Genomic DNA, 12,588 nt, shown 5'->3' with positions numbered 1-12,588 from the left:
TCCACACATGAAACTTAATCACATGAAAAAAGTGTACCCTTCCTACATCCACACATGAAACTTAATCACGTGAAAAAAGTGTACCCTTCCTACATCCACACATGAAACTTAATCACAAGAAAAAAGTGTACCCTTCCTACATCCACACATGAAACTTAATCACAAGAAAAAAGTGTACCCTTCCTACATCCACACATGAAACTTAATCACATGAAAAAAGTGTACCCTTCCTACATCCACACATGAAACTTAATCACATGAAAAAGTGTACCCTTCCTACATCCACACATCCAACTTAATCACATGAAAAAAGTGTACCCTTCCTACATCCACACATGAAACTTAATCACATGAAAAAAGTGTACTCTTCCTACATCCACACATGAAACTTAATCACATGATAAAAGTGTACCCTTCCTGCATCCACACATGAAACTTAATCACATGAAAAAGGTGTACCCTTCCTACATCCACACATGAAACTTAATCACATGAAAAAATGTACCCTTCCTACATCCACACACAAAACTTAATCACATGAAAAAAGTGTACCCTTCCTACATCCACACATGAAACTTAATCACAAGAAAAAAGTGTACCCTTCCTACATCCACACATCCAACTTAATCACATGAAAAAAGTGTACCCTTCCTACATCCACACATGAAACTTAATCACATGAAAAAAGTGTACCCTTCCTACATCCACACATGAAACTTAATCACAAGAAAAAAGTGTACCCTTCCTACATCCACACATGAAACTTAATCACATGAAAAAAGTGTACCCTTCCTACATCCACACATGAAACTTAATCACAAGAAAAAAGTGTACCCTTCCTACATCCACACATGAAACTTAATCACATGAAAAAAGTGTACCCTTCCTACATCCACACATGAAACTTAATCACATGAAAAAAGTGTACCCTTCCTACATCCACACATGAAACTTAATCACATGAGAAAATTTTATTGAAAAAATAACCGTTCGATTAAAAAATAGCGAGAATGTGCTATACGAAAAAAAGGAGAAAAAAACAGAGACGAAAAAAGCTTCACACACACACGCACACACACACACACACACTCTGTCTCTCTCTCTCTCTCTCTCTCTCTCTCTCTCTCTGTATATATGTGTATATATATGTGTCTATGCCCGTTTTTATTACATGGAAGAAAAACGACAAAATCCTCGAAACACGAAGCACGAAAAATAAATTTAAAAGAGAAAAAAGATTCTTCAAAGACGATGCTCTAAAAATAAATTTAAAACAAACCAAAATTTTTTAATCTGTGAGAAAGGTGTGAAATTTTTTTAAATGTGATCTTTATTTCAGGTGTGAAAAAATATAGGACGTTTTTTTGTTTTTGACTTTGCAAATGTTAGTGGAATATTACTGACTCTTTTAGTTAAGATTTGAAAAATAGAACTCTGTTTCAACAGTTTATTTCATGAACAGTTTATTCTAGCTTGATATTGATGTCCTTTTCCCAATTAGGTAACAATTAACGCTGAAACACAAGGGGGGCTTTTTCATTTGATAGTTTTCTTTTCAATATCAACAAATGTTTTTATTGTTTTTTTGACTGTTTAAAAAAAAGAATGTGGTTTGTCTTATTTATGTGTTGACATATGTTGCAACAAAGATGACTTACATGTAAAAGAAGAACAACATACTTCACAAGAATGTGGTTTGTCTCCTGTATGTGTTCGCATATGTCGCAAAAAATTTGACTTACATGTAAAAGAAGAACCACATACTTCACACGAATGTGGTTTTTCTCCTGTATGTGTTAACATATGTTGCAACAAAGATGACTTCCGTGTAAAAGATAAACAACATACTCCACAAGAATGTGGTTTTTCTTCTTTATGTGTAACTATATGTTGCAACAAATATGACTTCTGTGTAAAAGTGGACCCACATACTTCACAAGAATGTGGTCTGTCTCCTGTATGTGTTAACATATGAAGCAACAAATTTGACTTTCGTGTAAACGAAGAACTACATACTTCACAAGAATGTGGTCTGTCTCCTGTATGGGTGCGCATATGTTGCAATAAATGTGACTTTCGTATAAACGAAGAACTACATACTTTACACGAATGTGGTTTTTCTCCTGTATGTGTTCGCATATGTTGCAATAAATTTGACTTCCGTGCAAAAGAAGAACCACATACTTCACAAGAATGTGGTTTGTCTCCGGTATGTGTTTGTATATGTCGCAACAATGTTGACTTCTGTATAAAAGAAGAACCACATACTTCACAAGAATGTGGTTTGTCTCCCGTATGTGTCAACATGTGTCGCAACAAATGTGACTTTCGTGAAAAAGAAGATCCACATACTTCACAAGAATGTGGTTTGTCTCCTGTATGTGTTAACGTATGTCTCAATAAATGTGACTTCTGTGTAAAGCAGGCACCACATATTTTGCAAGAATATAGTTTGTTTTCCATGTTACTTTGCATATAGTAAAACAAACTAAATTTTAATTAGAAAAACACTCAATTATATAAAATTATTAGTCTATAGTATGTGTCCGAATATTTCACTAATAAAAACAAGCTACATTTACTAAAGAATATTTTCTTTTCTAATTTGTTTCTATTTTACTTAACCATTGTATGTTTCTTAAACATTAGAGATTTTGATTGCATTTTTTAATTTTCCATGCATTTTTTACATTGAGGTAATGCTATATCTAAAAGAATTCATACACTGTTTTTAACGACTTTCTTTTCAATGATTTCTTTGCTTTCTACATTTAGTAAAGAATTTTTTCTTTTCCCTTTGTTTCTATTTTACTTGACTCTTTGATACACCAGATTTTTGCAGAAACAAGAAAATCTTTTACATTGATGGTAATGCTATATGTAAAAGAATTCATAGACGTAACAAGAACAATTTTTTGAACTTCTTTGCATCAAATTTGATGTCACGTGTTTCACAAGTCTATGATTTCTTTGCTTTCTGATATTTTAACGAAATTTATATGTAAATGTGGACATTTTATATGTGGACATTTCCAAATATGTTATGAGTTTCTCATATAATAAACAGAAAATGAAGATCCATTCTAATCAAATAATTGATTTCTGTTGATTGCTGCAAACTCTGCACTATTATCTAATTTGTTAACATATTCTTAAAAAATATGAACAAATTTATAAACATTTTATATGTGGATATTTCCAAATATGTTATGAGTTTCTTTTATCATCAACAGAAAATAAAGATCCATTCTTATCAAATAATTGATTTCTGTCGATTGCTGCAAACTCTGAAAATATAAAATAAATATATAAAATAGATTACATACAATATTATTTAATTTTTCAACATAGTCTTATAAAAATGTAAACAAATTAGTTAAAAAAACAAGATATAATCAGTACTTCTTCATGTAAACAAAATGTTATTTATGTTATTTCTTTGTAAACAAAATGTTATTTATGTTATTTCTTTGTAAACAAAATGCATTTTGGAGATGAGTTGTAAATGCTTGTATTATTTTGATTATTCTGATCTTTTTGTCATTAGTACAACGCTTGGGTACATCAGCTTAAATCGAAACCAAAACCTATGAAAATAATATATATATATATATATATATATATATATATATATATATATATATGTATGTATAACTTGAGGTCCTTCAGCTATGATCAGATACGAAACCAAAACTTATGAAGAGTACTTGAAAAAAATATTTATAAGAAATAGATTACTGGAGGGGCATCTGCTATACTCGAAACCGAAACCCAAACTTATGAGAATTTCTTGGTAACATTATTTAATACAAAAACAATCACCTGGATTTAAGCGTGACACAGAAAATAACACAAATGCTATCATAGTAATATATAGCTTGACCGTTTGTGTTTGATACACCAGATTTTTGCAGAAACAAGAAAATGTTTACATTGATGGTAATGCTATATGTAAAAGAATTCATACACTTAACAAGAACAATGTTTTTAACTTCTTTGCATCAAATTTGATGTCACGTGATATCAGAAAGCAAAGAAATCATAGACGTGTGAAACACGTGACATCAAATTTGACGCAAAGTTGTTCAAAACATTGTTCTTGAAAATATAAAATAGATTCCATGCGATAATATGTAACTGTTAAACGTATTCTTATTAAAAAGTCAACAAATTAATCAATTTTGAAAAACAAAATATAATTAGTACTTTTTGTAATACTTATTTAAAAGCCAATACATTCATTATTGTTGAAAAAATAAATATAATTGGAACATATTGTAATATTAAGAAATTTTTTTTAATACTTATTTAAAAGTCAATACATTCATTATTGTTGAAAAAATAAATATAATTGGAACATATTGTAATATTAAGAAAATTTTTTTAATACTTATTTAAAAGTCAATACATTCATTATTGTTGAAAAAATAAATATAATTGGAACATATTGTAATATTAAGAAAATTTTTTTAATACTTATTTAAAAGCCAATACATTCATTATTGTTGAAAAAATAAATATAATTGGAACATATTGTAATATTAAGAAAATTTTTTTAATACTTATTTAAAGGTCAATACATTCATTATTGTTGAAAAAATAAATATAATTGGAACATATTGTAATATTAAGAACATTTTTTTAATACTTATTTAAAAGTCAATACATTCATTATTGTTGAAAAAATAAATATAATTGGAACATATTGTAGTATTAAGAAAAAATTTTTAATACTTATTTAAAAGTCAATACATTCATTATTGTTGAAAAAATAAATATAATTGGAACATATTGTAATATTAAGAAAATTTTTTTAATACTTATTTAAAAGCCAATACATTCATTATTGTTGAAAAAATAAATATAATTGGAACATATTGTAGTATTAAGAAAATTTTTTTAATACTTATTTAAAAGTCAATACATTCATTATTGTTGAAAAAATAAATATAATTGGAACATATTGTAATATTTAGAAAATTTTTAGGTATATTTGCTACAGTACAATTTTGGATTCAGTAAGAAAAAAACGCAATCGACTCTTAAAATTATCATAAAAATATCCGTTGTAACATTTTCATTATGATTATTAGTTTTTTTTTTCATCACGCACGTTCATTTATAAATTATTAAATCAAATATTTATCTTTTTTATATTTAATTAGTATATATTTTCTTTCTCTTCCGCTATATTTTTTTTATTTAATTCATTAAATCTGTTAATTATGAGGACCAAAATAATGAATCGTGTGTATTTATTCTCTAATTTTCTTGTTTTTGTTCTGTTATATAAATTCTATTTTATTTGTTTTTTCTCCGAAGGATAAATTCTATTTTCTTTGAGTTTTTTTTTTCTGTATTCCAATTAAGTAAAATAAATTTTCTCTAAAATAAATTTTGCTAATTTTTCCGTTTAGTTTACTATATAATAATTTTATTTAAACCAAAACACGACGGTGTAGACATAAAATATCTCTTCCAAAGTTAGGGAACATATTTGGGAACTACCGACCATAAGTATAAAACTACCTGGTATATTTCAAAACAATAAATTCCCTAGGAATCGGAATCGTACTTGGTATCGGAATTGTTAATCAATATTTTCCTGGAATCGGAATCGGAATCGTATAAAAATTAGGAATCGTCCCAACACTAATTATTAGTTTAACAAATATAGGCACTGCCAAAACTGGTAGTAATACGTTTTCATTTTATTTTTTGCATCTGGTAATTTTCAATGAAGTTTTTACATTGAAGGAAATGCTATATTCAAAAGAATTCATACACATAACAAGAATAAATTTGATGTCACGTGTTTCACAAGTCTATGATTTCTTTGCTTTCTGATATTTTCACGAAATTTATATGTGAACATTTCCAAATATGGTATGAGTTTCTTATATCATCAATGGAAAATGAAGATCCATTCTATTCAAATAATTGATTTATGTCGATTGCTGCAAACCCTGAATATATAAAATAGATTTCATGCGATAATATTTAACTGTTAAACGTATTCTTATTAAAAAGTCAACAAATTCGTTATAGTTGAAAAACAAAATATAATTTGTACTTCTTCATGTAATAGTTATTAAAAAGTCCAAAATTCGTTAATTATGAATTTATTTATTGCTGAATAAAAGTGTTTTTATTTTATTTGCTAAAGTAAAATATTTAAATTTTATTTGCTGAAGTAAAAAGTGTAATTTGCTTAAGTAAAAATGTAATTATATATACTAAAGTAAAAAAAATATTATATTTGCTAAAGTCAAAAATTTAATCATATTTGCTAAAGTAAAAAAATATTAATCATATTTCCTGAAGTAAAAAATTTAATTATATTTGACAAAGTACACATTTTTTTATTTACTTGCTAAAAAATTGTAATTATATTTAGTTAAGTACTAAATTGTAATTATATCTCCTAAAGTAAAACATTTAATTATATTTCCTAAAGTAAAACATTTAATTATATTTCCTAAAGTAAAACATTTAATTATATTTGCTAAAGTAAAAAAGATTTCATTTTATTTGATAAAGTATACATTTTCTTTACTTCCTTGCTAAAACAATTGTAATTATATTTAGTTAAGTACAAGATTGTAATTATATTTCCTAAGGTGTTGAACTAGGTTTGATTAACTAAGGACTCAAATATTTTGGCGAAAAGTGGTGGGAGCCCACTGGCGTGATAATTTACTGGGTCAGTTCTTTCACCAGAATTCTTGAAGACTGGTACCACAGAAGCAGATTTCCAACAGTCGGAAAAGCAAGATATGTGAAGGCATTTATTGTAAAGTTTGGAGAGAACTGGAGCAATCTCAGCAGAGCATTTTTTTAATAGCACAGCCGGGATAAGATCAGGTCCACATTCTTTGGAGGGGTTTACGTGTTTTATGATACCATATACCTGAGAAGGGGTGATTTTCAAATCGTCTAGTGTGGCGTGTCTGCAAAGAAATGTTGGGGAGGGAGTGGTGTGCTGGGTCCAGTATGGAGTTTGAGGCAAACCAACTGTCAAGCAGATTAGCATTGTCGGTTGCCGTGCAAGCAACCTCATGATTGTTTGATAGTGGGGGAATCTTTGCCCATTATTTACTACACTGTTGTAGATTTTTCAAAAACCAGGGTTCCTAATTTCTGTGTTTCGATGCGTTTTCTGGTGGTTTCAGCGTAATCTTTCTTAGCTGTCGCTATTACTCTCTGACAATTACTTCTAGCCTCTCTATACTTCTATCTGTTCGGACTGGACTTATGTCGGTTGGATCTATGGAATGCATGCTGCCTTTGAGCAATGGCAGCTGCACAAGCAAAAGTAAACCATTGGGGAGAGTGGGGCTTGCTATAGAATTTCCGTGTGGGAACATGTGCTTCAATTGTGGTTTGTGGTCTCATTTGCACACTGTTCCGCTGGAATGGCAAAGATATTTCACCATGGGGCATCTTTGATAAATTCCTTGATGGCTTCCCAGTCAGTCTTTTTGTAATACCTCGTTGTTTTGAGTAGTGGGCCTTCAGGTTTAGGGCGAGAATTTAGGGTGATTTCTACCATTATCACATCGGGAACTGTTATCAGAAATAGATCTAGACGTGAGGCATGTTGATCTTGTTAGTCTGGGAAACATGTCGGAAATGTAACTGTCAGAGATAGAGAATGAGATACAGAGAAGCTATGTGTTGTGCTACCAGCTACGTCTGTCTAATTAGAGAATCCAAGGTAGTTACTGTGGTGGTCACCAAATACATGTACTTGTGCGCTAGTATCGAGGGAGAATGCTATATCTATGATGTCAGAGACTTTGTTCATTAGGATACAGTCCTGGCTTGAGGGAAAGCGGTAGAGAAAATGCAAGTAGCTAATATTATGTTGCATATTTAGCGTGAAGCACATAAAGGCCTGGTCGTCTGATTCTAGGTTTGTTTCTCTAGTCAAGAGAAGAATGTTACCAATATAGACTCCAAGCCCATGCATATGTCTGTCGAAGTCCTTATGGCAGAGTGGAACAATAATAATAACTAGCAGGACCTGTGGAAATTCCACAAAGGACTTATTCATATGTAATGAATATTGATGTTGGTATTCTGTAGATGTTCAGCATAAATGGGACATTTTTTTACTCATACATTCTATTTTTTTAAAGGATACTTCCACCCATTATTAATAATGATATTATTTAGAAAGCTATTCTTAACATGAGAAAGGTAACTATTCTACCTACTTGTATAAGCTTATTTTGTGATTTAACTTATTTTGAAGTGTTTATTTACTTTTAAAAATTAGTCTTATGTTAGAATTAGAAAAATTGACTTCTAAAAAATAGTTATAATGGAAGTCCAGATAATCATTCCAAAATCAATAATTAAACAAAATACTTGTAAGAAACTACCAAATAAATGTCACAGTGACACTTTTTGATGGGGATCAGAGCGTTAATGATGTAAAGATAGAAGCTTGGTTTTAGATGCATTAAATGTAACAAGCCACCTCTTTCCCCATTCTACCACATGCTCAAGACCAGAGGAGAGAGAATCATTTGGCCAATCACGGTCTTTACTGTGCTACCATAGATGGGGGTGTCATCAGCATAAATGTCCATGTCGTATTTAACTGCAACCAGTAAATTATCGCCTCATTAACCTCCTCCCTCTTTTCGCCAAAATATTTGAGCCCATAATTAACCAAGCTCTAGTCCATCACCTTATAGATGCTAAACTTTTGACCGACCAACAATAAGGATTTAGGCAAGCCCATTCCACAGCAGACATCCTAACTGTAATCTCTGGACATATAAACAATTCACTGGACAAAGCAGGGGAGTATAGAGCGGTAGCTCTAGATATATCTAAGGCTTTTGACAGGGTATGGCATGAAGGTCTTCTCAGAAAAATCAGATCATACGGTATCACTGGAAGAATACTTAACATAATAAAATCCTTCTTCTTAGATAAGAGAAAAATCCAGGTTGTCCTCGATGGTCGTACATCTAAACAATATGATTTAAATGCAGGAGTGCCTCAAGGGTCTATTCTTGGACCACTATTATTCTTAATATTCATAAATGACCTTCCTGACAATATTGCCTGTGAGATGGGTATATATGCTGATGACACATAGCTCTACAACAGACATGACAGGAAAACAAATGAACACATATCTAAAGAAATGACAGAAACACGAAAGGATGACCTCCAATCTGTAGTGGAATGGGTACAAAAATGGATGGTCACATTAAATGCTGCCAAGACTAAACTTGTTTCCTTCAATAAGTACAAGAAACCTTTTCTAGCACCAATAGCAATGGCCAAAGACTCTTTATCTGAAAGTACATCTTTTAAACTCCTCAGCCTAACGTTCATAGGAATCATGAGTTGGAACAATTACATTGAGAGCATTGCCAGGACCGCTGTGAGGAAGGTAGATTCTCTCTACCATGCTAGAAAGCTACTAACGTCCAAAAGTATCTTGTACCTCTATAAAGCCACCATTCGACCATGTATGGAGTATTGTTGTCATATTTGGGCTAGTGCGCTCCTAGACAAGGTTCAAAATAGAGTCACCAACCTGAAAGGTTCTGAACTGTCATCTAAGCTTCAGCCTCTGCCCTATCGATAAAATGTTGCATCTCTCTGCCTGTTCTACAAGTACTTTAACGGTGAATGCTCCGATGAACTGCAAGCACTTGCACTCCCTCGACATAAATACCCTTGACAAACCTGACAAGCAGCTAAATCCCACCCCTTCACAGTAGAGATCCCTAGATGTAAGAGAGCATTTTACTTCAGCAGTTTCTTCCCGAGAATAGCTAAACTTTGGAATTCCCTTCCGGGTCCCTGCTTCCCCAACTGTACTGACATGCAGAAGTTCAAATTTGCCCTGAACCGATATCTTGCTGCCCAACTCCCTACATAGTACACCTTCATAGTAGCCCCCTACATCAAAGTGGCAATGTGCCTTGTTTAGGTTGAAAATATAATAAAATTTAAAAAACAAAAAAAAAAAAACAACAACCAATTTAATAAACAAAACTCTTTTTTTTTTGTTCTGTATTAAATAAAAGTGATATTTTCACCAGTAATTTAATAAACAAAACTCTTTTTTTGTTCTGTATTAAATAAAAAGGATCTTTTCACCAGTAATTTAATAAACAAAACTTTTTTTTTTGTTCTGTATTAAATAAAAAGGATATTTTCACCAGTAATTTAATAAACAAAACTCTTTTTTTGTGTTCTGTATTAAATAAAAAGGATATTTTCACCAGTAATTTAATAAACAAAACTCTTTTTTTTTTGTTCTGTATTAAATAAAAAGGAAATTTTCACCAGTAATTTAATAAACAAAACTCTTTTTTTTGTTCTGTATTAAATAAAAAGGATATTTTCACCAGTAATTTAATAAACAAAACTCTTTTTTTTTCTGTATTAAATAAAAAGGATATTTTCATCAGTAATTTAATAAACAAAACTCTTTTTTTTGTTCTGTATTAAATAAAAAGGATATTTTCACCAGTAATTTAATAAACAAAACTCTTTTTTTTTGTTCTGTATTAAATAAAAAGGATATTTTCACCAGTAATTTAATAAACAAAACTCTTTTTTTTTCTGTATTAAATAAAAAGGATATTTTCATCAGTAATTTAATAAACAAAACTCTTTTTTTTTTGTTCTGTATTAAATAAAAAGGATATTTTCACCAGTAATTTAATAAACAAAACTCTTTTTTTTTGTTCTGTATTAAATAAAAAGGATATTTTCACCAGTAATTTAATAAACAAAACTCTTTTTTTTGTTCTGTATTAAATAAAAAGGATATTTTCACCAGTAATTTAATAAACAAAAGATACCGTAAAAATTTATTTATTTATTTATTACATTCTATGAAAATGAAGTTTAGGTCCCTGATAGTAGCCCCTACATCAAAGTGGCAATGTGCCTTGTTTAGGGTGAAAATATTAAAAAAAATTTTTTAAAAACCCCAAAAAAACAACTAATTTAATAAACAAAAGATACCGTAAAATATTGTTGTCGGCTTTTTTAAATGTTAAAATTCAAATTTATATTTGATATTTAAAAAAGTGTCATCATATTTATTTTTACATTCTATGAAAATGGAGTTTAATTTAATTTTTTAAATCCGGGGACATTTTTTACTCATACATTCTATTTTTTTAAAAGAACACCTCCACTTATTAATAATCAGAATATTATTTAGAAAGCTATTCTTAACATGAGAAATGGGGTCCTCATTAACTTAATATGTACTTTCATGTAACAATTTAATAAATGGGCAAAAAACAAAAAAGTGGTAAAAAAATCAAATATATAACAAATGATTGTTACCAAAGGCAACATAAGTAACTCTTCTACTTACTTGGATAAGCTTGCTTTGTGCATTAACTTATTTGGAAGCGTTAAAACTGATATGAGCTCAACTCTCTCCCTCTCCAACAACAACAACAAATACAGATATTATTCACTACTAACTGGTCATGAAGTGGGTGTTCATTTTACGTTAAATTTATATAGGAAAGTGATCACCCTCCTAAAAACTTAAATATTTATTATTTTATTCTTTTTGCGGATATTTTAAAGCTGTTAAAACGTAGTCGCCAAAATAAAGTGAAATTTTTCAAGGAGTAAACAAGGCTGGGTTAGATTGTAAAGTTTTACAACTATATATATATATATATATATATATATATATATATATATATATATATATATATATATATATATATAAGTTTTTTCTAGTTGGTGAATGCGTTCATTTTATGTAAATTTGTAAAAGAAAAATTTTAAATATTGGAGAAAACATTAAAAATCCAAAGGAATTCGCCAGCGAAATAATATATATTTGATAAATATTAAATTTCAGATAAAATAATATAATTTTAGGAGATTTTTGGTCAATAGAGTCGATAGATCGATTTTTTTTTTTTTTTACTTATGTCGTTTTAAGCAAAAACATTATTACATACTTAACTAAAATTTCGAAAATAGTAATATTTTTTAAAAATTACGAAAATTCACCAAGTGTAGACAATGAGTGTTCGTAATTTTTTCATATTTTTGATTGGATTGCAATAAAAATGATTTTTAAAGTTATTGAATTTTTAAATTGTTAAAAAGTAAAAGAAAAAAAAATCTTACCTTTCAGGAATTCAATAAAAAAAAACTCGGGATGAATTCGTTTTTTATTTTTTGTGTTCAAAACAGAAAATTTGTTTTGTTTGTTAGGATTTCTTTAGTAAATTGAAACAACTTTTGTTTTGTGTGTTCAATTCATTAAGAAATAAAATATATGAAAATATAAAAGAATCAAAATTAAAAGATGAAAAACACGATTTAAACGTGAAATTATTTAAAAAGAAAATCAACTCTTAAAGAACAAAGGATTAAAATCATCATAAAACGGTGTAATCCTTATTTTGTTCCTCGTGTAAAAATGTCCATTTATTCGTTAAGTGTGCCGAATTGTTTTTCTATCAAGTTGAGATTATTTTTGTCAATACTTAAGGTTTGTTGCAATTCATTTTGTAAAATTTAATTTTTTAAATACAATTTATTAAAAAAATAAAAAAAAATATGAAG

General features: G+C 29.2%; 1 protein-coding gene across 1 annotated transcript; it reads right to left on the bottom strand.

Annotated features, from left to right (window-relative positions):
* Window positions 1–1,318: 1,318 nt before the first annotated feature.
* On the bottom strand, window positions 1,319–12,381 carry LOC145270706 (uncharacterized). The gene is made up of 2 exons (XM_080126321.1): window positions 12,148–12,381; window positions 1,319–3,287 (listed from the first exon to the last, which is right to left on the bottom strand). Exon 2 carries the CDS (start codon window positions 2,473–2,475, stop codon window positions 1,618–1,620), a length of 858 nt encoding a protein of 285 aa, XP_079982447.1. The 5' UTR covers window positions 2,476–3,287; window positions 12,148–12,381; the 3' UTR covers window positions 1,319–1,617.
* Window positions 12,382–12,588: the final 207 nt, after the last annotated feature.

The sequence above is a fragment of the Euprymna scolopes genome, chromosome 46 (assembly GCF_053919585.1).
Source record: "Euprymna scolopes isolate OS-2025 chromosome 46, ASM5391958v1, whole genome shotgun sequence".
Classification (NCBI taxonomy): Eukaryota; Metazoa; Mollusca; class Cephalopoda; order Sepiida; family Sepiolidae; genus Euprymna; species Euprymna scolopes.
This window is presented reverse-complemented; position numbering and strand designations above follow the sequence as displayed.

What these genes read in the sequence shown, in the direction of transcription:
- LOC145270706 (XM_080126321.1), bottom strand. Translation starts at nt 2,475, where the DNA reads ATGCAAAGTAACATGGAAAACAAACTATATTCTTGCAAAATATGTGGT.